We start from the raw sequence: 26,221 nt of genomic DNA, 5'->3' as shown, positions 1-26,221 counted from the left end.
ATTTATTCAAATGTCTCCAAGCATAAGCTAGGAGATTTCGAAAACAGAAGTTTTGTCTTCTGAAAAACATTCTTTTCTGCAGGTTTTATTAGAATCTTTTCACGAAACGATATTCAAGTCATTATGCATCTTTATTGCTTCAACGTTTGTGTGCACTGATTTAGGAGAGAGTTAGCGATGATTCACAAGAACCTTGTAGTTCAACATCATTGTCGGGTTCCGGGGACCTTGCCCGTGTCTGAAGAATTCTTGGCTCCACCCCTGTTTGAAAGACTTCGATTTACGTAAAACGTCTTTGACTATAGAAGTCCATAGTAACCAATGGTGTTATTATGAACAGTCTTTGTTCCTTACGTCGATAGGTTGAGTCTTTTGAAACTCAATTATTATACTTATGCTACGTATGTGTTGCAACATTTTACTAACTTAGTTTATACAGACTATTTCTTTGTGTGAATAACACTAATACCTGTCCCAAGTCTGGATATAGCATTAATAACTCATATCGTGTTGAGAGAAAACATTTATTATTAGTTTTATCACACAATACAATCGATGTCCTAGAATTGATGCAAGTTTAAAGGTGTAATACTTAAATCATCGCGATATTGACGTCTATTGAAATTAAAACGAAATCACATGTCAGTAAATTATTTTTTATGGTCTAAAATATACATTACCTTTGCAATTTACAATTTTAGTCTTTTATTAACAATAAAATCTTATGGTTGATGAATACCAGACACCCTTATAGACTCTCCAATATTTTAATTACAAAAAAGAAATTCGAGATAATTCGATTCATGTGAAGTTTAGAAAATGACACGTATTATATGAGGACAATAGTAACACAAACAAACGAACATCGCTCCTATATCATTCAAATATGAGATTCTGAAAAAAGAATTCTTATTTCAAGAATTTTTTTTATGCCAATTAGAATGTAAATATGATAATAGATTGTGTGATGAAGATAGTGCAACTCACGCAATCTCTGCACGTTTCCTTACGCACACGTTAAATAGGAAAAAAATCACATTAATCATGATGATATTTGCTGGAGAAAAGTGCCGAAATTATATGACGTTGAACTCTATGTTCCCTACGTACGTATTCGTTGATTATAACCACTTGTAGCTAAGTCCGACCGTCTCACGATTTCCCCTTCATATAGTTCTTGCTCTAGTTTTATCGTCTCATGAATAACTACAAGAATTTTCTATACTCATAGCAGTAGAACTGTTGGTGCGTGCTAATATTAGCTATATATATAACAACGACTTATTATTATATCACTTGGATTTTACCTCATATGACTGACTTCAGAATTCGCGATGAATTTTAATGTTCACAACGAGCAATCATCTCTTCGGGCCTGTTATTTAAGTCTTTTTCTTTCCTGTTTGGAGATTGCTCGAAAGACATTGTTTACTGATGAAAAACCATACATGCGTTGTTTAGAAAGATTGCAGCAGTATCCACAGAACTTCCGTCCCTCTTTGTGTAAGCAATATACTCAGTGTATGTCTTACCCGTGGCAACGTTGCCTGAAGATCGCCCTACGGCGTGAAACTCTGAGTAGCGACAGCAAACAATTGTCCATTTTATTTTATTTTAGTTCATTTTATCTTACGCTCTTCTAATATATAGAATATTGAGCGCTCTTTTATCCAGGAATATTATCCATAATAATATTATATATATATATACATACTTGTCTCAATAACATCACCAGAGGACGGCAAAATTTTCCTGTCTACTTTCTACAATAATTCCAAGTGATAAAAATTTTATTTATTATTTCAGTGTATCCTTCGTTGTCTGTTGAACATCAAGCAAGTTGGCAGGAAATAGAGAGAAGTCTTTATTATGAAGAGATTACTGAACAAGGATATTACAAACTTCGTCACAAGTTATTTGTTCGTGCTGGTTTGATGGTGAATGATGTAGAAAACAGCCATCGCGTGAATGTCAAAACAAAAATTTCTGTAAATGAATCTATTTTCATTTCATTACTGGAGTGCTCAAAGGTAAACTGAAAATTTATATTTTAAAGACTCGTATAGAATCATATTTGATAATCCCTAAGAATGCATTAAGTGGTCCTGATAATTTTCTATTTATTCTCTTCTATTTTCATATTTCTATCCTAATACATTCCTCACAATCCTCATGACAACCTTCATATTTCTATCCTAATACATTCCTCACAATCCCCATGACAACCTTCATATTTCTATCCTAATACATTCCTCACAATCCTCATGAAATCCTTCATATTTCTATCCTAATACATTCCTCACAATCCCCATGACAACCTTCATATTTCTATCCTAATACATTCCTCACAATCCTCATGACAATTTTCATATTTCTATCCTAATACATTCCTCACAATCCTCATGACAATTTTCATATTTCTATCCTAATACATTCCTCACAATCCCCATGACAATTTTCATATTTCTATCCTAATACATTCCTCACAATACCCATGACAATTTTCATATTTCTATCCTAACACATTCCTCACAATCCCCATGACAATTTTAATAGTTCTATCCTAATACATTCCTCACAATCCTCATGACAATTTTCATATTTCTATCCAAATACATTCCTAACAATCCTCATCTACTCTCACCATTTTCTTTTGTGGGGCCTTCAATGATCTCTATAAAAAATGCCAGCACAAAGACCAGCCGGTTGAAAGATCAGAAACAATGTCAATGGCTACATCCCCATATTTAGAGATCAGCACCAAGCCTTCTCATAATTCAAATAGTCCACGTAGTGATCATTCTACAATCACGTGATTGTATTTCCATGGTAACTTGCGGAAGATTACCGCTTCCCGGAGATCTCGAGAGCAATTCTGATGGCTGTAATTGGTGGTTGGAAAACCACGATAATAACTACCAAAAGATTGGGAACATTGGAAGTGAGGAAAAAACTGAGAACTAGTTTCCATGCTTTGCCATTGTCAGCGACGGCGATGGCCCTAACTAGGGACGGTTGGACGGTGCTTATCCAGTGCGCTTTAACTTTTTGTTTATTTTAGTTTGGCAAAAGGTACAAGTGGACTTTATGATTCTAATATCTTCAATTTTTGCCACGCTGAAAGTTTACAATGACATTAGTAAGTGTTCGTGTCACTTTTGATTCAAGATCAAACGTTTTTTGTCAAATAAAACATAAAGATTTTTTGTAAATCATCATTGCTTTCATTGTTCTGGGCTCAGGTACTGGATCCCTGAAATGTTCTTTGAACCATTTGAAAAGAGCATTAAGACTAGCATGTACTCTACCACGATATCTGTAACCGTCAGGAGTCACAGAGACATACTCTGTACGAGGTTTGTTTCGAGGCATATATCCGAGAAGAAACTTTCCTGGAAATTCCTTTGACGCAGAGAGAAAATATGGAATGCGTTTCGGATTTTTTGTTTTCTCTGCTTTCAGAACCTCCTGCATCGTGTTGATACTTCCTCCTTCAGTGTCCTTGTAGTATTTATGGGAAAGTATGTCACGTGCAAAGGATGCCATTGGCTGAATGTGTCGAGCAATTATCTCGTCCAAATCTTCAAACTCCTACAGATGTAAGAGATCATTACCAAACTCATCAATGTTTTTAACACGATTTTTAAACTCCAACTTACCTCATTTTCGATCCATAAAGATTTGCCCAAACTAAAAGCATTTTCCTTTCCTTGTTCTTTAATGTCGATATGCTGATAGATTCCTTCGTCTACCTTCCACGTGACGGTCAGATGATCAGATCCCTTCACACAAATTACAACCATAACAAGATGAGCATGATATGAATCACGTGCAATACTAGTCAACTACACGTGCAATTTTACCTTATTACTGGGTCTGACGATACACTCTCCTTGCTCACTTGTTGCCAGTTTCTTTTCTGCGTCTTTGAAAGCGATATTTTGAAACGCAGGATGAACAATCACTCTTTTTATGTAACCTATCAGAAAAATTTAAAATCTTTTTGAACATAATGTTGATATACGTATTTGGGGTACATTAAAAGAGTGACGAGAAGTATATATGGGGTACATTAGAGAAGTGATGACAAGTATATATGGGGTACATTAGAGGAGTGACAAGAAGTATATATGGGGTACATTAGGGGATTGATGACAAGTATATAAACAGAGTATTTTATGGATGATTATGTAAGGAAGAATAACGTACAGTAGGAGGAATATAGTTGCACAGTATAATGTTAAACTATGAAATAAATCAACTCACTAGGTCTGTTTGCTTTCTTTTCTGCATCTTTGACAGCTTTCTTGTCCTTGTCCTCACTGGCTTGGTCAAAGTACGTGTCTTTGAGACGACTTGCAAAAAAAACACAACACAACATTCAGCTATACATATAGACGTTCGTCAGCAGGAAAAATTCTCTTAAATACCAGTTCAATCCTTTTTTGTACCTGTACTTCCCTTCTCGGTCCTCCAAATCAGAAGTTCTACATGTGAGATCAACTTGGAATCTTTCGGCATCAATTTTGGTAACACGACAGTGAATCATTGAACCAACCTAATACATTAATACGATCGTAATTCCTACATAAATATCACCTTATTTTATGACTACAACTACATAAATACCTTTACTCTCTCTTGTGGTGACTTTATGTGCTTATCACTAATCAATTTAGTCGGAACAAAACCGTTTATTCCATTTTCAAGTCTCGTTCGAGCACCGACAATCTGTCCTGGGCAACTACCGTTATCAAAATGTGTCCATACCTTGAAATAACAATGGTTTTGATTTTAGTTCACATACTTCTAAAGAAACAAGGTTTAAATAACTGACTGCGGATGTTTATCATATCAGATATACTTGCCTCACCAAGGTCTGCAAACGTATTATTACCACAAAATGGACATTGCCAGAGTCCAGTTTCTTCATCCTTTTTGGGGTCAACGTTTTCCAGTCTCTCTCTGTTGGGTTTCCGGTATGCAAACCCAGATACAACGCACGTAATCAGTTTCCCATAGAACAACGTTTCTCGTGTTTCCCCGGTTAGCAATCGGAAACGATCATCAACGGACATTTCCCTATAAGGTGGTCTGCGGTCTTTGTAACGTCCAAACAATTCATCTCGGATGTCATAAAGAGTGATACGCTTGTTCCCAAACCCCTGACGTTCCAGCTCCTCGGCGAAGGCGTCTAGATCTAGATCTCTCAACCTTTCAGGACTTTCCAAGATTTCTTCTAAAGCGGCAGAAGGATTTGACTCTTCTGATGTCTACAAAAACAAACTATGTCAGCTCCAATTGGTTATAGAGATCCAATCACCAACTTATGTTTTCAACTCCACCATTCAAGTACTAAAAGTTCTCATTCTCAATAATATCAACAAGTTTTGGATGGGGTTTACTGACAACGAACAAATAGCATAGATCTTTACTGACGATGGACAAATTACCTAAAATTTACCTGGCTACTGAAAAAAGGCAGATTGTTAACTGACATTAAGACTCACACCAGTCCATACCCTTTATAAAATCTGTGATAATTACCTCGTCATATTCGAGAGCATCGACCGCCATTTTCCTCGCCCATTCATAAGTTTCAGGATGAATCCTTGAGCCATCCAAAACTTCAATGTAATTGACCGTATTGTCATTCAGCGCAGACGTATCAATCTTTACGAATCCAGCCGTATTGAGAAATCCATTAGGTCCCATGCCACACACAGTCACGAGTTGAGAACGATTTTCGAGTTTGGTTCCTTCCTTACGAAGACTCTAAATTAAGGTGACATTCCTTCAGGATGTGCAACGTTAAATGAGTGATGATAAAATTTTATCAAACCTTGATTAAAGCTAAGCTTTTTCTTGGTCCCAATCCACAGATAAACTGTATCAGACCAGAAGTGTGAGGGAAATCCAAAATCCGATTTGGATCCACTCCGACTTCATTGACAACAGTGACAAACACAATTCGCAAGTGTTTCAGAAGTACATCTTTAGAAATCAAATTCTACAAACATCTCAAGACTTCATACCAATAATTCGTTAAATACACAAAATGCTTTTAAGCAACACCCACGAACCTGTTTCGGATGAAGTCTCAGACATAATAATTCGTCTTCGTCTACACAAAGTCCAGCAAATTCAGCAAGTGGGTCCTGAATACGTCGACCAACGGAAATAGCACGTCGTAATATCATCGGATATTCACGGAATTCCGTCTGAAAAACAATGAAATGAAAATCACGATGAATGTTTAATTTACTGTAAACTTTCCACATTTGCTTTACCTCGGCTCTTGAGGATTTCTCAAAAATTTCGGCGACTTCATGATCAATTAATTCAACATTAATTGGAGATATTTGATTCTCTTGTTCCAGTTCCCTGATTGATATCTTCACGACCTCATAAACAGTCAATGAATCTCGACTTCCGGTAGCTATAACAATCACGTGGGGTCGTTTCTTTAAAACGAACTGCTTCAATGACTCAAGATCTTCTTCCTAAACAGAAAATATTTCCCATTCTTGAATAAGCAAACAAAGCAAATCAACCATAAAAAAGAGCATGATATATTTCCAGCTTGAAGCAAACCTTTTTTTCTTTTTCTTTACTTCTATTCGAATTTCTCTTCTTCATTATGAAACTCAACTTCAAAAAATCTCCAACTTGACCGCCACCATTTAACATGACAAAGAAGATAGGTTGGTAAGGATCAGAAGGTACTGCTACGGAGAGAACACGAAGGCCACGAGGACCAGTAAACATATCATACTCTTCATCACTATGTTGTTCTGCTTGATAAGGCGCAACTTCAACAAGGGAACGGAGACGACGACATGCGCACTGTGAAAAGAAGTAAGCAATAAAAATATGGCGAATGAGCTTCGCAAAGTAATTTTGGACAGGAATGCTGTCTTGGTGTAAAAGAATTCGACCAGTGATTCAAGGAATTCGACAACAACTGTATATTTGTGTTCTTTACAATGACAACATTCACTCGTTACCTTGACGACAAAATCTTTGGCCTCTTGTAATAATTTCTCTTCGAGTTCCTTGGTGAACAAGGGATAAAGTACTTGATAAAATGTCCGATAAAGAGCTTGGGTTCGCTGTGCGTTCCACATCTGCACCAAGTTACTGAACTCATCCTTGAAAAAGAATCAACAAAATGGCACATAACGTTACAGAAATTGCAGGTCAGAGCATTGATGATCTTACACGATAATAGAGTTGCTTTGCTTCATCGTAATAAGAATGGAATCTAAAAACATAGACATGTTTAAACATGGTGATACAGAGATGTTTACACATGGTGATATAAAGATGTTTAAATATGGTGATACCGAGATGTTTACACATGGTGATATAAAGATGTTTAAACATGGTGATACAGAGATGTTTACACATGGTGATATAAAGATGTTTACATATGGTGATACAGAGATGTTTAAACATGGTGATACAGAGATGTTTAAACATGGTGATATAAAGATGTTAAATATGGTGATACAGAGATGTTTAAACATGGTGATATAAAGATGTTTAAACATGGTGATACAGAGATGTTTAAACATGGTGATATAAAGATGTTAAATATGGTGATACAGAGATGTTTAAACATGGTGATACAGAGATGTTTAAACATGGTGATAGAGAGATGTTTAAACATGGCGATATAAAGATGTTTAAATATGGTGATACAGAGATGTTTAAACATGGTGATATAAAGATGTTTAAACATGGTGATACAGAGATGTTTAAACATGGTGATATAAAGATGTTTAAATATGGTGATACAGAGATGTTTAAACATGGTGATACAGAGATGTTTAAACATGGTGATATAAAGATGTTTAAACATGGTGATACAGAGATGTTTAAACATGGTGATATAAAGATGTTTAAATATGGTGATACAGAGATGTTTAAACATGGTGATATAAAGATGTTTAAACATGGTGATACAGAGATGTTTAAACATGGTGATACAGAGATGTTTAAACATGGTGATATAAAGATGTTTAAACATGGTGATACAGAGATGTTTAAACATGGTGATACAGAGATGTTTAAACATGGTGATACAGAGATGTTTAAACATGGTGATATAAAGATGTTTAAATATGGTGATACAGAGATGTTTAAACATGGTGATATAAAGATGTTTAAACATGGTGATACAGAGATGTTTAAACATGGTGATATAAAGATGTTTAAATATGGTGATACAGAGATGTTTAAACATGGTGATATAAAGATGTTTAAACATGGTGATACAGAGATGTTTAAACATGGTGATACAGAGATGTTTAAACATGGTGATACAGAGATGTTTAAACATGGTGATATAAAGATGTTTAAATATGGTGATACAGAGATGTTTAAACACGGTGATATAAAGATGTTTAAACATGGTGATACAGAGATGTTTAAACATGGTGATATAAAGATGTTTAAACATGGTGATACAGAGATGTTTAAACATGGTGATATAAAGATGTTTAAACATGGTGATACAGAGATGTTTAAACATGGTGATATAAAGATGTTAAATATGGTGATACAGAGATGTTTAAACATGGTGATACAGAGATGTTTAAACATGGTGATAGAGAGATGTTTAAACATGGTGATATAAAGATGTTTAAATATGGTGATACAGAGATGTTTAAACATGGTGATATAAAGATGTTTAAACATGGTGATACAGAGATGTTTAAACATGGTGATATAAAGATGTTTAAATATGGTGATACAGAGATGTTTAAACATGGTGATATAAAGATGTTTAAACATGGTGATACAGAGATGTTTAAACATGGTGATATAAAGATGTTTAAACATGGTGATACAGAGATGTTTAAACATGGTGATATAAAGATGTTTAAACATGGTGATACAGAGATGTTTAAACATGGTGATACAGAGATGTTTAAACATGGTGATACAGAGATGTTTAAACATGGTGATACAGAGATGTTTAAACATGGTGATATAAAGATGTTTAAACATGGTGATACAGAGATGTTTAAACATGGTGATCCAGAGATGTTTACACATGATGATACAAAGATTTCTTTCTATTTACCCACGATCTAAATCAATGCCAATATCAAGTTGAATAAGGCCTTCCTCCTTTGCCTTGTGCATTTGAAGAAAAATATCTCCTCGTAAATCAGAAACAGGTTTATTTTTGATGTATTTGAATGAATAACATTCATGATCACGGTCAATCTCCTAAACAAACGATATGAAAATAAAATTAACAAGTTATCCTCATCTAGCACAAGTTATCGTCATCTAGCATAAATTATCCTCATCTAGCACAAGTTATCCTCATCTACCACAAATTATCCTCATCTAGCACAAGTTATCCTCATCTACCACAAATTATCCTCATCTAGCATAAGTTATCCTCATCTACCACAAATTATCCTCATCTAGCACAAGTTATCCTCATCTACCATCATTATCTGCTTGTACTAAACACTCTCAGAAAACAAAACACGAAATGATACCTTTTTCCCTCTCTCTGTGGGCGAAATGTTGATTTTAGCACGCTCGTAGAAGACTTGTCGAACGCATTGTCTGACAAGGGGATCACGTGCAATTTGCATGGCAACCATGTGACGTGTACCTTCAAGTACGGCATCGGTTGTTAAGAACATATTGGAGAGATGTTCTTCAGCAGCCTCCCTGGGCTCCATAGGATATTGCTCGGTCTCATAACGTTGATAATTATCCCGAAGATTTTCACCAAACTGCTCGGGTGACAAACCAAACTTCTTGGCGAACAAACCAAGACCTGGCACACAATAGAGAGGGCTGTAACATTAGCGAACAAACTAAGACCTGGCACACAATAGAGAGGGCTGTAAAACTAGGACTGCTATCAAGAGAGGGGAATGAATGAAGGGGCTAATTTACCAAAGTTTCAAATGAAAACCCGACTATAATAATTTTCTCACCAGCCTCCCGACAGATCGTGTAGAAATCACGTCGTTTTGGGATTTTCAATCTATCATTCATTTCCACTTCTTCAACAGTTTCATCGGCGTCATTCACTGATTTCTTTTTTCTTGATAATCTCATGACTGGAATCTCATGACCATAGTGTAAGACGAAATGTGAGTATATATCTCGTAATTCCTCCATTGTTTGCACGGCGTCAAGTCTAGATCGTGATGAATAGCAACTGTATAATCAGAAAACTTGTTGACGCAAAAAAAAACCCGCCATCCATACGTAAATATGGGGCATGACCAAGGTCTCAGAATACCGAGGTTTCAGAATAGTAAGAGAAGATTTAAACGCGATTTTCTTAAAATGTTCCCAGACCTCAAACAGTACAAGTTATAATACATATATATTTTCAATTATACAAATGATTTGGGTGAAATCGAGTTCTCTGACCTTTCAACATCATCTTGTTCCAGAATCCTCTCATCTTCATCCAATGGTTTATCAGGATTTTCACGTAATTTATTGTATTGATATGTTTGCATTTGCTCGAACAGTCGCTTCAAATTATTTTTTCTGGCACTCAATTGACACCACTGAAAATACACATTACACAACCTCAATACTCTATCTTGTGCATTAAACTTCATGTAATTACAATGAAGTAAACCTTTTCATCAAATAACCAAATACGCCATAAATCTTCAATATTCAGTTCTGGTTCAACATATTCTTTACGATAAGCAGCAATAAATGGGACCTACATGGGATAAATATGACCTTTGTAGGATAAAACTATTTTTTCAAAACTATTGAAAGCAGTAATGAGATTGCAGTATGTAGATATGTAATCTAGTCCTTGATACTGATATTAGCAATGTGACCTAAAGACTAAATCTCGACCTACAAAAACAATATTTGCAAAGTTTGCCAACCTATTTTGAAAATTTCATACAATGTTTATTTAATTGCAACATGTGAATCTTTAGCTTGATTGTTCTTGCACTTTTTCATATTAAATTGCCATTAATAGCAGCATTTAAATAACAAACACATGTTTGTTGTAGTAAAAACAGTAAAATATTCGTATTGTTTGCTGAAAACTTTTGCAAGCATAACATAATCAAAACAAAAGACATGACGTTACCTCAAAGTACTTATTTCTCATGAGATTAAGAGCTTCACGTATTTTAGGAATAGCTGATGGAGGCTTAGTTAGTGTTGTCTGGATAAATTTCTCTCCTTCTTGGATTTCCTGCAAGATAAATAATGTTGACAAAATGCAATGAAAACCACCAAAAGCCATTTCATGAAAGTATTTGATGACAGGATTACTTGATTCGTGATTGGCATTGTCATAAATGCATGACGGTATATCCACTCTGCTTCATCGGTCAGTTCCTTATCTTCTGCTGCTTTCATTGGTACTTCACGTAACTATGAACAAATGGACACAATTGTGCGCTTAAAGAAATACATATTTACAACAAACATATAGCAGAGTAACTGTACATAACAACAATGCAATGTTAATACTTCATGTTACCTGATGACGTTCTGGAATGTCGTTAATACGTATTTCATTGTCTCGATCAGTGAGATGAATCTTTTTAAGTTCACTTGGTTCATATACCTAAAATAAAAAAAAACTTCATGCATTACTCTCTTGCATTTTTAAAATTCCTCATGTTATCCTCATCTTACATCAAAGATTGTTTTCTTTTGTGTTTTTTTCTTCCCTCGTCTCCTCTGTTGTCCCTCCTCATCACTATATTCCTCTTCGTACTCATCACGATCCTCATCTGAATATTCTTCTTGACCAAATTTCTCAAAATCACCAAAATCAAAATCCAAACCAAATATATCTTGCGCTTCTTGCAATGCCCTGAATGCAAAACATATTTTTGCTGCTATTTAATGCTCTAGGGCCAGTTGCCCGAAGGCCAAATAGTGCTTTAACTGAAATAGCAATTTTTTCTTAATGCTTAAAAAATCTCTTGAAAGAGAAAAATATACGATTTGAACTGTGCAATCACTGAAATATAATATTGTTTTGAAGACTACAAAATTTCTTTGTTGTAAGAAAAATAAAAACACCATTTTTTACAAGTCTGAAAATTTTTGCTATCCAATGTATAACACTATACAAGCTTTGTGCAACCGGCCCCTGGTCATCTTAAATTTATTAATCTTGAACAGCTCAAAACACAAACAGTGAGCACATACAAAAAGCAATAGTTGAATGAGTTGATATGTTTTTATAAAATACCTATTTTGAGTACGGCTTCCTCCTTTTTTACGAGACCTTTCATGGACAGGTTGGTTATCATCATCCACAATAAAATCATCTTCAACTGGTATTGTAAAAAAAATTTTTGATTCAGTATATTGTTCACAAACACACTGAATAGAGAAATACATATTAACATACCATCAGATTCTGAGTCATCAAGAACTGCATACTGATCATTAGTTGGCTCCACTGGTGTGGTAGATATTGCTCTCTGGAAAATAATGCATAAATCTTTAGGAACATAAACCACCATCTTGCCATACACACAGCATGAAAATTAGCAAGATCTGATTTTGTGTTCATATGTTGTTGTAAAAGGCTAAATATTTAGCAAAATAAAACAAGTTTAAAATGACAATGATGAATAAATAATGTGATATCAAAACTATACCGACAGTTGCTCAATTTCATCATCTTCAAAGAGTTCATGAGCTAGTGCTTCACGTTCATCAGCACTGTGTCCACCAACTGATCCTCTGTCATCTTCTTCCTCATCAGAGTCAATTGGTTTGAGTTTTTTCAAACGCTTATATTTTCTCTTTAGGTTGATTCAAACAGTGATTAAATCATATTACATATCAACAATAAGGTGAGGAGATTTTCACAAAACTTACTCGATCCAAATTAATTCCAAGATTCTCTTCGATTAAATCAAGATCCTCCTCATCCACTGCATCGTGAAAATCTGAAAGGAAAAACACTCATTTCAAAAAAATTTAACAACAAAAAGCACCTATCTAACCTGTCTTCAGATTTCAAAGTAGGATGGTGAAGTCAATACAAATGTTCAGACTTCAGAATGGTTAATGTCGATGTTAATTAAAAAATACTTTATTAAAGAAATACTTTATTAAAAAAAATTCAAAAAATCAAGAGAGTTCTCTCATATGAAAGACTTGCCTTTTCTCTTGCGGGTTCGTATGTTGTCTTCCCCTTCATCCTCTTCATCACCGTCACTGTCATCGTCATTTATAATATCGTTGGCATCATCAATGGCGGTCGTTTCTTCTTGCTGAGCAATTTCTTCGTCTTCAGCGACATCCTCTTCACTACCGCTTCCAATTTCTTCTCCAGACTCTTCTTCTTCACTATCAAAAAAGTCTGACATTTTGTTCTTGTGGATTTCGAGGTATATTTCCAAGAAACGTGAGTTAAAATTCGAAAATAAAAAAAATGGCAGGGAAATTTAGTTATTGAGTTCTATAAGACCTGGAGGGGAAACGTCAACCAAATTACTATAAATTACTATACTATAAATTATCAGCGCGCGGCCGCGTGGTCAAAAACATGGCGGATTTTTGTTGTCAAAGTCAGCGGAAAGACGCGGGCTCGTAAGATGAAATTTTTTTCGCCCACCCGGATTTGACAACCACAATTGCGATTATATAAAATATCAATGCCAAGCACAAAAACTTTAGAAATTTTATCTTTAAAACATGCTGCAAACTTGTTTTGTATACGGATGCTGAATTAATGCCAGAAAAGGAAACATTTCATGACACCGGTAAGCAACGTAAGATTGTTTACTTTTTAAAGTGTTCAGTGTTTTGTTTTAACTTGAAGTGTGATGGCATATATTTTGTGAATGTTTTTAGTCCTAAGTTATAATTTAAGTTATGTTTATCCAGTCTTATTTGTTCTTTACTTAATCGATTGCTAGACGAGGCAAAGCAACCAGTTCTTATCGAAATATGCATATCTTAAAACTCCTTGTTTCAACTGAGTTGAAATGGAGGATTTTTTCATGATGTTTTTCTGAAAATATGAAGCAAATATTAAGGACAGAGCTGTATTGAAATCAAATGCAGTGCAGGATTAATTAAGGAGCTCTTTGTTCCATGTCGTACAATAAAAATTACCAGTATTAAACAGCTAGCCTAGACAATTTGACAGATTTGGACAAGCATGATGATGGTGTGTAAAGGTTTGCTTTATGCTTAAAGTTTTATAAATGCCATCTGGTGTTTCGGTAAATGAATTGTTTGTTACACAGTGTAGTAAACAGGTTAGTACATCAAAATCAAGATAAAAACTACTTTGTTCAATGTGCCAAATTTTGCTCCTACCTTGAAATATTTGCTCAAGAAAAGCTTATCATGACATGCATGAAACATTAAATATAGTATTGCATCATCAGACAAAATCCATACGTTTTTCAATTCCAGGTGATTAAAAATTCACATAAGATGCATTGGTTGCAATGAAGTTGAATGTGGAAGAAGCAAAAATTGATGGCAAAGAACTTTTTATGTCTTATGAAGAATTACGATATCATTTGAAAGAATAAGAGTAGCAATGTAGTAAAAGAAGCCACATCCGCCTTCAACAGGAGACTTTTCCAATTATGTATAGTTACTTTGTACAAAATACTATTTTAGATAAACTTGATTTTTAAGTCATTCACTGATATTTTTACCAAAAGACGAAAAGAAAAATTCAAAGGCATAGTGTAAAATTCAAAAATTTGTCAAGTTGTTTGAACCTAGAAAAAAATAGTATAGGTAACTGTAATTTGTAAGGACACAAAAGAAAAGTAGTGCAAGAAGGTTAGCATTTTTGAGAATTAATAAGTTCTTGACATACATTACACAAGGCCATAATATTATAAATAATGTCTGTATAATTGTTATTATGCTAAATATCTTCAGCTACATTATAATTATTTAAACAGGTTTGCCTTCATGCAGCAATAAGAAAATTGTTATTTCAGAGAAACCAATGCACTTTGATTTAAGAAATAGTATTTTCAATGGGAAATTAATGTAGTTCTGTTCATTACTAGATCCATGGTTGTCAATAACAATCCAGTTTCTAATATCTTGGCTCAAAACAGAACCAGCAACATGATTATAGAATTTTTGAATTTCGTTCTTTTGCTATCCTAGTTCAAGATATTTTCCTCATAAGTTCTCAGTAGATTTATCAGAATATCATAATACAGACATCCAGAATCAATCCTACCAAAAAAAACTCAAAAAATTACATACCCACTAATAATATATTTCCAGTCGACTTAAGTCGTAGGGGTAAGCTAACTTTTTCTAACTCCTTTTTGGACATTTTAACTAAGATTTACCCATCTATTCAAGAAAGACAGTTGCACCAAGCTGTTCACAAACAGTCAAAAACACAAGCAATGCGCATGGGATTATGCATTAAAGCTTAACGACACATTGACAGTGTAAAGATTGCCGTTTGATATTTATTTCTAATATAGCTAAAGCATTACTTGAAAAAATATACGTTATTTTACAGTAGATTTACCTCATTTAAATGTGTGTGTCTATTTCACAAAAATCTGAAGCGTGGTTTTCAATATTTTATGATTACGGTATCGTGGTTGTTTTTGCTGGTTGTCATAATATAAGCAGGAATAGAGATTAGGATTCGGGAGGGAGCGAATGTTAAAAATTTTTCTTAAAGTGGAAGTTTTGACAACCAAAATCCGCCATTACCGCCATGTTTTTGACCACGGGGTCCAGGCCCCTTTGCCCCTCCAGGTCTTTTAGAGCTCAATGAATTTAGTTCAGTCAAACAACATAACAAGAGACTGGGACCGATTCTCTTTGTTTTGACCATTGTTTTTACCATTAATTACTGGTTTTGACCAGTTTTGGTTACGACCATGAGCTTGACCAAAGTTGAAGTTTTAATGAATCTTTTCTGCAACATTAACACATATTTTAGAGCCGCCAAGACAGCATGGTGGCAAGCTTGTACAAAATCAAAAAAAAAATACATTCAAGCAACGGAAAGTTTACAAAAAGACGTCTTATTATTTCTCGTAAAACAAAAGCTCTGACAAATTTTTACTTGAATGCGCTACATCATAAAGATGAAAAATTACGAAATAAAACAAAAAATTTTATTTCAACTATCACATTTACTGCTTTTACGTCCATTAACGCAAAGTAAAAATTAATTAGAATACAACGTTTCTTGCACAATGCACAGATTAGACCAAACACATTTTGTATTAAATCTGCTTACTTTTGTTATTTATGTGAATGTAATCAAGAGAAAATATCAATGACTTGCTCTATAAATACGAATAAAGTACAAGACTAGCTTCCTCTAGTATAATAGATCGTAAGTTTACAGCCTTGAGCGTGATCATATATAGTAAGGTAGCAAATTTTCATTATAATTATATGCGCGATAGTAACGCTTGGTTCATATGCTACATTTACTAAACATAACAAAGTTTCTCGTAAATTATGTACATCCTATCATTGTGCACTGTTTATAAAAATAAAATTTCAACAAAAAATTTCGCCCACAATTCTTATGCGTTCTTCAATTAGTCATTGATTTAAAATGTCTAGAAAATAATACAACATAACGAGAAGATTTACGACAAGCTTTAGCAAACGATGCTAAAGGTGTGCGAAAGGTGAAAAGAACAAAACGAATAAAAGAGTTCCTTACCTGTTCATCATTACAGTCCTCGGTCCAATGATCAAAAACTAAAAAAAAAAATTCATTTCAAAAAATTTCGTTACAATAATGTATGTGATGTCACAATAACGCTACATAATAAACCACTAGTGTGTGACGTTTGCATTCTAATTCTACATAAAATGATGAGAGTCCGTCGTTAAGTCGTACATAAAAGGTCTACTAAATACAAAAAACAAACAACAAACAATTTCAGTTCTATATAGCAAAGCTATTCGTCAACTTAAAAAACTATCTTTCAAACATTTAATGTTTTTCGAATAGAACCACGAGAGAATTACAGTTACCCTCACATATCCCACAATAAGGTCTCTCTGTATTCCTATCTCCATGATGTTTTGATCCTTCGTTACCTTCACCGCTCTCCTGTAGAGGACATTCATCTGTTTCGTGTTGATCAAACACATCACAAATATCGCAAAACTTTCGCAAACTGTATTTGGGTTTTCCAATGTGGTCATCGTCGTCGTCGCTGAAAAAAGAAATGATGATTTATAAAGATGCTGAAATCTTAATACATTCATCTCCACTAAAAATATCTCTGTTGAGAACACCTATATTAACAGATAATTCCATGTTGCCTATTGACAACATCTCTATTGACAACTACTCCATTGACAACATCTCCATTGACAACATCTCCATTGACAACATCTCTATTGAAAATATCTCTATTGACAACAACTCCATTGACAACATCTCCATTGACAACATCTCTATTGACAACATCTTTATTAATAAAATCTCTATTAACGACATCTCTATTGACAACATCTCCATTGACAACATCTCCATTGACGACATCTCTATTGACAACATCTCCATTGACAACATCTCTTTTGACAACATCTCCATTGACAACATCTCCATTGACAACATCTCTATTGACAACATCTATATAGACAACATCTCCATTGACAACATCTCTATTGACAACATCTCTCTAGACAACATCTCTATAGACAACATCTCCATTGACAACATCTCTATTGGCAACATCTCCATTGACAACATCTCCATTGGCAACGCCTCTATTGACAACATCTCCATTGGCAACATCTCAATTGACAACACTTCTACTAACTGATAACTCAATGATCACACTTTACAGCAGCCAATCGCAAATCACAATCCAATCAGTTTCTGTATTACCTATCAGACTCCAGACCTTGCAGTAAAATTGGTTCGTCACTAGCCTCCAATAATGCAATAGTTTGTTCGGCTTTCTGGTTTTTATTCTAAAACAATAAACAGATGTTTAATGCTTGTCGTGGTAAATCAGTCATAACGCAAAGTAAGTAAAATTTCCCTCCTTCTCCCATTACAATCAAACGCAAAGCCTTCGTATGTCTAAAACACAATAAGGAGGACATGTCAAAGTAATCCGAGGAAAAAATCTCAAACAAACCTTAAGATCCACAATGATGGAATTTAAAAATTCAACCTAAACAAACAAAAATTTGATGGATATTTTGATTTTCGTACAGATTCAACACGACACAATGAAGAATGGAATGGACCGTGTTCGAGTGTATATTGACAGGATAATGAGGAGAAAAGTGGATATCTATGTATATGTGTGTATATGATTCAACATGATACAATGAAGAATGGAATGCATCGTGTTCGAGTGTATATTGACAGGATAATGAGGGAAAAAGTGGATATCTATATATATTTTTGTATATGATCTAACATGATACGATCAAAAATGGAATGGATTTCAAATAATTTATACCTGTTCCTCTGCAGACTCTTTCTCAGATTGAACAACAGCAAGTTTAGATTCAGCTTCGTGTAAACGCAACATCAAAGCGGATGCATTCTCTACAAGAACATGACTGAAAATAGCAACGCTAATGCCCTTCATAAATCCTTCTAATAGATCTTTGCTGCACAAAATTTAAAATCCAAAACACACTTTCCGATAATGTTTGCGGTAGTGAAAACAAAGTTAGAGTTTAGGTAACTCTAACTTGTGTGGGAAGAAAAATTAGGAAGTGCATGTCATAATAGACTTAGGGGAAAACTTCACCAAGAATATCGCCATCCATGGGTGATTTAGGAAAATCATCGTTTCCCATCTTCTCGATTTGTTCTTGATAAATTCTTATCTCATATTCCTTCTCTTTCAATGCATTTTTCGCTTCTTCAAAATCCTCTTTAAGTATCAAAACTTCACTGTTCAAGTCTTTTGTCTTTAGGGATGCACTATCCAAATATTAATGAAAAAGAAAGCTCAGTAACAAGAAGTAGGCAGGTGTTGTGGGTTAAAAGTGAATATGTTCTATGAAAAGGAGCGGTAGAGATGTGAAGACCAGAAAAGTCAAATACGAAAGGCGTAGGTTTAGGAACAAGTTTCAACTGCATCTTTCAAATAGAAAAGTCAACTTACTTCACAGCAGCGTCGCTCATTTTTTTTGAAAGATTGCTGACTTGACTCTCTAGCTCTTCAGATTTTTCTTGAAGCTGAATTGAAGATCGTTATAAAGTCATACAAAGTCTTCAATTAATAGCTACCTACTATGAAAGAAGAACTTTTATTTGCTGTCTTCATCATACCGCCATCCTGCGAATTTGGTCCTGCTATGCAAATATTTAAGTGGAAAAACAATAAATTTCTAAAGAAATGATGATGATTATGTTGTGAAATTCACACAGCAGGACCAAAACTTGCAGTCTAGCTTCGATACTGTTAACATCATCATAGCTTTCTCGTCCTACTGACTGCCTCACTTACCTGAATTTGTTCGTTTTTTAATTTATTAATTTCATTAGTCTTGGTAGCAATGACATGTTCTAAAGTCTTTTTTTCTTTTTGCAAATTATTAATCAAATCAGTATTCCCGACATTTTCTTTCTTCGCAATCTCCCTATAACACAATGAAAAAATTAATGTTCTCTCAATCTTGGCAAAATCTCGTTGAAAAAAACGTCCTTACAACTGTGATTTCAACGAAGATAATCGCGATTCCATAGCTTCTTGCTGTTCATTTTTTTGTCGACCGGATTCAGAATTTATTGTTTTTATCTATATGACATGTGAAAATAAAAATTAATTTCAATATCATATTAAACGAAAATGTTGTTTGGCATGAAAAAACTGTCGATGTATGCCTTGAGTATAAGTTACTGACACAACTGATGATCATATGAAAGTAAAAGTTCCAATTACCTGGGATTCTAAGGAAGCAACTTCAATTGATAGTTCGTCTTTTTCTTAAAGCAACGAATCTCGTTCTAAAGTCAGTTTACCTTCCTCAGTTTTCAAAGCATCAAGCTGTTTATCCTGTTCATCACACAACTTTAATGAAGAAAAAAGATCAATAACGTTCATCATAAGTAAACTTATCTCCGTAATTAATCAGCAATATTAAAATCCTTATCAACCTTGATAACATCATTTCTTTCAGCGACCAATTCTACATTTTTTTGAGACAATTCGCGACATTTTGTATCCAAATTTTTGTATTGCAACTGTAAGTTTTCCTTTGCTGAAACCGTTTCATCTTTCAAACGTTCGCATTCTTTGATCAATACTTGAAGCTCTTTCTACATCGCAAAAAATAGTTCTTGCATAATCTATTCGCGTAATGCAATACGATCCATACACAGGCAGCTAAAAACAAACTGTTGTCAAACAAAAATAAATACATAATGCAAAAAACTAACCTCTTTCGATGCAGCTTTACTGATCTGCGATGAAATTTCTATTCAATGATTTTCAGCTAAGATATTTTGTTTTTCTCGAAGATCGTTAATGTGAGAGAGTTTATTTCGCTCTGAAGAACTTCTTTCTCAAGGCAGAACGCCTGATCCTGAGAGATAATTACCACTAATAATTTATGAAATACCCTACTTTGAATTCTGTTATTATTAAAAAGAAAATAAACCCACCAATTCCTCCTTTTCTTTTATGATTTCTTTTTCTCGATTTAATTGAATGTTTAGTTTATTTTCTATATCATTCGCAACTTGTTGTTTAATTTTGGAATCTTCAATACTCTCCTCGAGTTGTTTTTTGGCGTTCACGAGGTGATCATCCAATTGCTTCTCCTTCTGTTTTGCTATATCTCTCTCTAAAGCCATATTGTTCTCCAGTTGAGACACATTAGCCTTAGCCTCAATCAATTCTCCCTCCAGTTCAGTAATTCTCGCGTTTAAATTCATCAATGTGATCTAAAAGTTTCACAACACTCTCGCTGTAATGATATGTCGAACAAGAAGAGATCAAGCTAACATACCTTGCTATTTTCATCTTTCTCGCTCATGGCAGCAAGATTTTCTTTAGATAGTTCATTATATTTTCTTTCTAAAGTTTGCAATTTCTCCTCTCTTATCTTAAGGTTGGTTTCTATTTCTATGTTCGTATGTTTATATTGTCTTAGTTCTTCATTCAACGATTCGCTCCCTTGCTTCATCCTCAAAACGTCTCCTTTAGCTGCTGTCTTTTCATTCTGCCAAACAAAGCACTAACATAAGTTATCAATATTACGTGGTCAATTTTCCATGACAGTTTTTCCACCATCATCGATACAACTGAAGTTATATTAAACCAGAAAATCGCCATCACCTTAAAATAAGTGCGTCTTACCTCGACGGTTGATAACCTATCGTTCAAATTCACTCTCTCCTTCTCCATGTATTCTCGTTGATCATTCAACATTTTCTGTAGTTCCGATGATTCGTGATCTTTCTTGATCAATAACTGCTTACTTTCATGTAATTCCTTTTTCATATTTTCCAATGAGATCTCCAGTTTATGGTCACTATCTGCAGAAATTCAGAATGAAATTAATAAAATTTTAAATAATTTGAATTTACACTTTTTTGCTACAACTGTCATGACAGATTTTTTATTGATGCATTTACCACCCACCACCCCAACACACACACAAACACACAAAGACACCATTTAACATTGTAGCGACGGCCTGATCATCTTTTAGTTCATCAAAAACTTGCTAACCTTTATTTGTTGTGTCAACACTCCGTTTTAAACTTTCAAAATCATTCCGTGATTCATCCAGCTCTACTCTAAGTTCCTTCAACTTCGCTTCGTTGGCCTGCTTATCCAAACGAGCTTCGCGCAGTTCATTTTGTAATTTTGTGATTTTCAGATTCTTTTCTTCATATTGTGATGATAGTTCTTTGATGGTGGTTTCGTCCTGTTTCACATGATCCTGTTTCATATGAGCATGTTCAAGCCAAGAGTATGAGATACAAAAAAGAGCACAACAATTGAATGAAATGATTTAATAAATGCAAACAAATTTGTTTGTTAGCAAAGCTTTTCACCATTAAAAACTGAGTTCATAACTCTATCTACTTCATGTGCAACTTGATCCATAAAGATTTAAAGATGTTTAAAAAAAGGGATGGTTGTGAATGGGTAATATAAACAGAAAAACCACGTCATTTAGTCACCTTAAGTTCATCATCCGTGATTTTTTCTTCTTCCAGCATAAATTGCAATTCTTCATATTTCCTAAAATAAAACCATCAGTAGAACATAACATGTTTCTGCACAGTAAGATTTACAATCTAGCAAGAAAATACATAGAGAAATTAGCAGTCATGAATGTATATTATATGAGATAAAATTACTTCTTTTCTTCATCAAGTTTTGCTTGAATTATAGAGTTTTCAGATTTTGCTGTTTGGAGATTTGGTTTCAGGGCATTAATAATGTCATCTTTATCTTTCAAAAGCTTGATAAGAGGAGAGATAATTTAACATTTACAAACCAGAATCACCTCCTTGAACAAATGAAAGAATGATTAAAGAAAGAATGATTAATAAATGAATGAATGAATGAATGAATGAATGAATGAACAAATGAATGAATGAATGAATGAATGAATGAATGAATGAATGAATGAATGAATGAATGAATGAATGAATGAATGAATGAATGAATGAATGAATGAATGAATGAATGAATAAATGAATGAATGAACAAACAAATGAATATCTTTTAGGTATTTTAACAATCTAGCCTAATTTACTAAAGTTGATTTCCACAAAAGGCATGTAGCTCTTTTCATTAAAAAAACAAGATATTCAGATCAATAGTTATTCTAACAGTCAGATCTGATCATACCTGCTCATTGAAGGAGTTTTTGCTGTTCTAAAAAACACCGAAAGTTGATTTAAGGTTTTCTTCAAATTAATAGACCCTATCTTTTCAATTTACCTTTCCATTCAATGTGACATCGTTAACCTTCCCATTTTCTGGCTCCACTAACATTTTATGGATTTCCCGTTCTCGCTCTTCAAGGGCACTCTGAGATGCAAACAAAAAAACACAGAGGAAGGCAGCTTTAGATTTTGTAAATATTCAAATTAAAATATGCTGCCGTGACTCTATCCAACATAAAACTGAACTTTACCTGCAGTGCAACAACTTGTTGAGTGTTTGATGTTGTCTTCTTTAGGCCAATATGATGTGATTCATTGGATTTTGAAAGGTCCTTAAAAGCACAGATATTATTTCAGAAAATCTAGTTGAATCATTTTCTACTAGTATTGACTTACATCATCCTCAGCAATATGTTTTTCACCAGGAGATGGAAGATGAGGCAGTGTCTCAGATGCAACATCAGAGTCTATTGAAGATGTTTTACTGAAGACCATCTTTGCAGCAACATCCAGTGATGGTATGGGTGAATTTGACAGTTTTGCATTAAACACTTTCTTCTTAGACTTCGTAACTTTAGAAGATGGTGCAAACAGACCATACAACATCTCACAAGTGAAATACCTAAATGAAATCAAGGGTCATTAGGTTAAAACACTTCTTGTTAATGCTCTAAGAAATGCCAAGTCTGTTCTCAATGCTGATTCTTCATTTTTCATTACCTTACCATGTTATTTTCTATACAACCTATCCATATATAATGTCAATGCAAGTGGTTTAATATTTCTACAGTAAATAATTCATGCTTCAATTAACTTCTTCAGACTTCAAGCCATGTCATATAATACATACATGTACATGGTTACAAAAACAATAGACTATCAAAAACGTAGGCCTTCAAAACACCACCTTGTTCCAGCTACAGCCCCGTCATTCTTTCCTAATGGTTCTTTCAATTCAACACCTGCCCATTCACCTTTAGCAAACTCAGTAGGTCCAAGATATCTTAAAATCCCCAATTTACTACCGCCTACTAAAACTTCGTCTCCAATTTTCAAAGACTCGCTTAAAATTGTACTGACATCGGACGTGTAATTTTTAGAAACAATGTTTATTTTATGAAGTCTGTTTGGTTTAGAGAATACACCATGCAATGGCTGGCAGTCAAAATATCTAACACCAGCAACAGAGCCATCATTTTTCCCTTCAGCTTCATCTAATTTCACGCCAGCCCAAAGACCTTTGGCAAATTTTGTTCCGCCTAAATACTCAATCACTCCAGATTTGGTGCCTGCTACAAGAACACGATCGCCAACTTTAAACAGAATCCCTGTCGCCTTATCTTTTAGAGATTCTTGAGTTTTCTCCCGAGTTAAGACGGGAGGTATTTGTTCTTTAACAAGAGAGCTTTGAGAACTAGATAATTCACGTCTTAGACTTGTAGAATGGACTTCTTTGGACGAATCTCGCCTCAGTGCAGCACCGTCACCGAAATTAGATTTAGCGGCAACAAGACCTAACTTCGATTTACCAAGTGATCCGTTTTGCTTAAAAGTTCGTGGAGTTAAAATTGCATTTGTACTAGAAGGCAACGCACTTCTTTTTTCGGTTTTAGGAGTTTCCTGTGGGCCATTCGAACGTTTCAAAACAGGCTATTTTAAACCACTTTTCGATGAAATATCTGTCGACGAAGGAGGCTTTAAACCGCTTGATCTTGGGGCAACAATGCTGTCAGATTTTGGCGCTGGTGCTTTAGAAATTCTACTAGCAGGTGCCTTAAGACGTGAACTAACTGGTAGATTACTCATTGTGGTGTTTTATTTATTCTGTTTCTTCAAATATTTTATTAATAAGTTTACATATATTCGACTATCGGTCGTCATCATCATTCTCAAGTTCTACAAATATTTGACACAATACGACATTTAGCTAATAATTTATCTTGTTCTGTCGTTGGTTTATTTACTGAATTGGTTGAAATATCAAAATTATTAAAGTAAAAAGTCTTAAACTAAAAATGGTGACATACAACTACTTGATTTGTCATTATACATTATTCAGTGGACTTATGTTCTTCTTTGCACATATTGCGGACCTATGAGATGGCAAATTAAAAAATAAAAACAATGAAACGCGTGCGCTGATTGGTCTAGAGCCGTGTTTGCATTAGCCTGTGCAAAACACATCTGAGCTCAACCAATCAAGTCTATCAAAACAATCAACCAATCATAGAGAATTTGCAAATCAATCATGAATACATTTTAGAGGAAGAATTAAAATGCTTGTCTTTTTCGCATTATTGTTATTCTATAAAAGAAATAAAAGATGTTTTTCGTGTTTGCACTGGCTTATGCAAACCTCGGAGACGTTTGTGAAAACTCTCGAGCATGTGCAACCCTCAACCTTCGGTCTCGGGCTTGCACTGATCTGCTCTCGAGTTCTCCCAAAGGTCTCCTCGGTTTGCATAAGCCTGTGCAAACACAGTAAACATCTTTCTTTCTTAAATGATGTTTTTGTTTGTTAGCTGCAGTGCGCTCTTAGTAATTTTGTAAAAAAGATCTTCATCAATTGATCTCTGATGTGTTCATTCTGTGTTAAATAGTTGCTATGCTAACGACTCCTCGATCCAAAACAAATCTTAGAGAACCTTTGGGATCCATAAGTCCAATGCTTTTCCAACTTATACTGAAATTTTTTTCTTCAAGTTTTTTAACAACTCAAGTCTTGTTTACCAATACAAGATGTTTCAGTAAATGGTTTGAACCCGGGAGTATCGTTACATGTTTGTAAATGTAGATCGTCCAGGTTGGTATAGTCCTGAGAAGGACTGTTTTTGTTGTTGTTAACTGACGTTTCGACAACCTTAGCGGTAGTCATCTTCGGAGTCGAAAAACGACTCTGAGTCAAAAAATGACAGAGTCAAAAAATGAGTCAGAAAATGACATTTTTTGACTCCGAAGATGACTACCGCTAAGGTTGTCGAAACGTCAGTCAACAACAACAAAAACAGTCCTTCTCAGGACTATACCAACCTGGACGATCTACATTTACAAACATGTAATAAGATGTTTCCTTACAACGCAGTTCGGTCACAACCCAAACAATTGAAATGAACTTTCTCGCTTCGCTGTTTTTTTCTAAATTTGTAATTCAACGATCTTGGTGTTTTTCGTTTAATTATCACCGATTATTGAGAACCAACCATACAGCTTATTGTAAAAGATACCACAGGACTCAAGAATGGTAATCCAAACTACCAAAACGAGGATCATCGATTGGTGATTTCAATATCCTCTACAGAGCCACATTTGTACGGGAAATTTTGTACAATGGACAGTAATGGCATGGCTGAATTATAATTTCCCGGA

General features: G+C 34.5%; 3 protein-coding genes across 4 annotated transcripts; all 3 read right to left on the bottom strand.

Moving 5' to 3' along the window:
• Positions 1-1,772: 1,772 nt before the first annotated feature.
• Positions 1,773-13,488, bottom strand: LOC124457701 (transcription elongation factor SPT6-like). The gene is made up of 28 exons (XM_047007900.1): positions 13,157-13,488; positions 12,871-12,941; positions 12,648-12,794; positions 12,395-12,467; positions 12,233-12,317; positions 11,668-11,848; positions 11,510-11,596; positions 11,299-11,400; positions 11,111-11,218; positions 10,634-10,723; positions 10,417-10,559; positions 9,972-10,177; positions 9,522-9,808; positions 9,092-9,240; positions 7,222-7,264; positions 7,008-7,151; positions 6,595-6,846; positions 6,291-6,503; positions 6,084-6,221; positions 5,843-6,010; positions 5,548-5,775; positions 4,869-5,273; positions 4,630-4,770; positions 4,452-4,558; positions 4,267-4,355; positions 3,864-3,979; positions 3,660-3,782; positions 1,773-3,591 (listed from the first exon to the last, which is right to left on the bottom strand). Exons 1-28 carry the CDS (start codon positions 13,362-13,364, stop codon positions 3,184-3,186), a joined length of 4,512 nt encoding a protein of 1,503 aa, XP_046863856.1. The 5' UTR covers positions 13,365-13,488; the 3' UTR covers positions 1,773-3,183.
• Positions 13,489-16,119: 2,631 nt separating this feature from the next.
• Positions 16,120-20,870, bottom strand: LOC124457968 (CAP-Gly domain-containing linker protein 1-like). Of its 2 annotated transcripts, none has more exons than XM_047008098.1 (14): positions 20,612-20,870; positions 20,387-20,532; positions 20,105-20,266; positions 19,890-20,018; positions 19,657-19,745; positions 19,455-19,587; positions 19,110-19,183; positions 18,750-18,925; positions 18,453-18,541; positions 18,123-18,158; positions 17,867-17,952; positions 17,002-17,186; positions 16,685-16,722; positions 16,120-16,577 (listed from the first exon to the last, which is right to left on the bottom strand). In XM_047008098.1, the coding sequence occupies exons 5-14, from the start codon at positions 19,689-19,691 to the stop codon at positions 16,569-16,571; spliced, it is 861 nt and encodes a 286-aa protein (XP_046864054.1). In that variant the 5' UTR covers positions 19,692-19,745; positions 19,890-20,018; positions 20,105-20,266; positions 20,387-20,532; positions 20,612-20,870; the 3' UTR covers positions 16,120-16,568. The 2 variants fall into 2 exon arrangements, with proteins under 2 accessions (XP_046864054.1, XP_046864055.1); XM_047008099.1 differs by having other exon boundaries at positions 17,068-17,186.
• On the bottom strand, positions 19,935-24,661 carry LOC124457129 (CAP-Gly domain-containing linker protein 1-like). Its single transcript, XM_047007416.1, has 14 exons — positions 24,647-24,661; positions 23,763-24,505; positions 23,252-23,477; positions 23,107-23,187; positions 22,911-23,000; positions 22,818-22,844; positions 22,322-22,425; positions 22,142-22,202; positions 21,684-21,897; positions 21,309-21,487; positions 20,959-21,171; positions 20,612-20,893; positions 20,105-20,266; positions 19,935-20,018 (listed from the first exon to the last, which is right to left on the bottom strand). The coding sequence occupies exons 1-14, from the start codon at positions 24,659-24,661 to the stop codon at positions 19,935-19,937; spliced, it is 2,481 nt and encodes an 826-aa protein (XP_046863372.1).
• Between the last annotated feature and the right edge of the window lie 1,560 nt (positions 24,662-26,221).

Source organism: Xenia sp. Carnegie-2017, unplaced genomic scaffold (genome assembly GCF_021976095.1).
Source record: "Xenia sp. Carnegie-2017 unplaced genomic scaffold, XeniaSp_v1 HiC_scaffold_6, whole genome shotgun sequence".
Lineage (NCBI taxonomy): Eukaryota > Metazoa > Cnidaria > Anthozoa > Malacalcyonacea > Xeniidae > Xenia > Xenia sp. Carnegie-2017.
This window is presented reverse-complemented; position numbering and strand designations above follow the sequence as displayed.

Excerpts from the sequence above, each read along its gene's own strand:
- LOC124457701 (XM_047007900.1), bottom strand. The coding sequence starts at position 13,364 with ATGTCAGACTTTTTTGATAGTGAAGAAGAAGAGTCTGGAGAAGAAATT. Across the intron at positions 10,724-11,110 it reads TGAGAAATAAGTACTTTGAG|GTCCCATTTATTGCTGCTTA; the intron begins GTAACGTCATGT and ends TATCCCATGTAG. Across the intron at positions 10,560-10,633 it reads TTTGGTTATTTGATGAAAAG|TGGTGTCAATTGAGTGCCAG; the intron begins GTTTACTTCATT and ends GTGTATTTTCAG.
- LOC124457129 (XM_047007416.1), bottom strand. Across the intron at positions 22,845-22,910 it reads ATGTCACATTGAATGGAAAG|AACAGCAAAAACTCCTTCAA; the intron begins GTAAATTGAAAA and ends GGTGTTTTTTAG. Across the intron at positions 21,898-22,141 it reads TCACGGATGATGAACTTAAG|GATCATGTGAAACAGGACGA; the intron begins GTGACTAAATGA and ends CATATGAAACAG.
- LOC124457968 (XM_047008098.1), bottom strand. The coding sequence starts at position 19,691 with ATGGAATCGCGATTATCTTCGTTGAAATCACAGTT. Across the intron at positions 19,184-19,454 it reads TAAAAAACGAACAAATTCAG|CTTCAAGAAAAATCTGAAGA; the intron begins GTAAGTGAGGCA and ends TCTTCAATTCAG. Across the intron at positions 18,542-18,749 it reads CATGGATGGCGATATTCTTG|AGAATGCATCCGCTTTGATG; the intron begins GTGAAGTTTTCC and ends ATGTTCTTGTAG.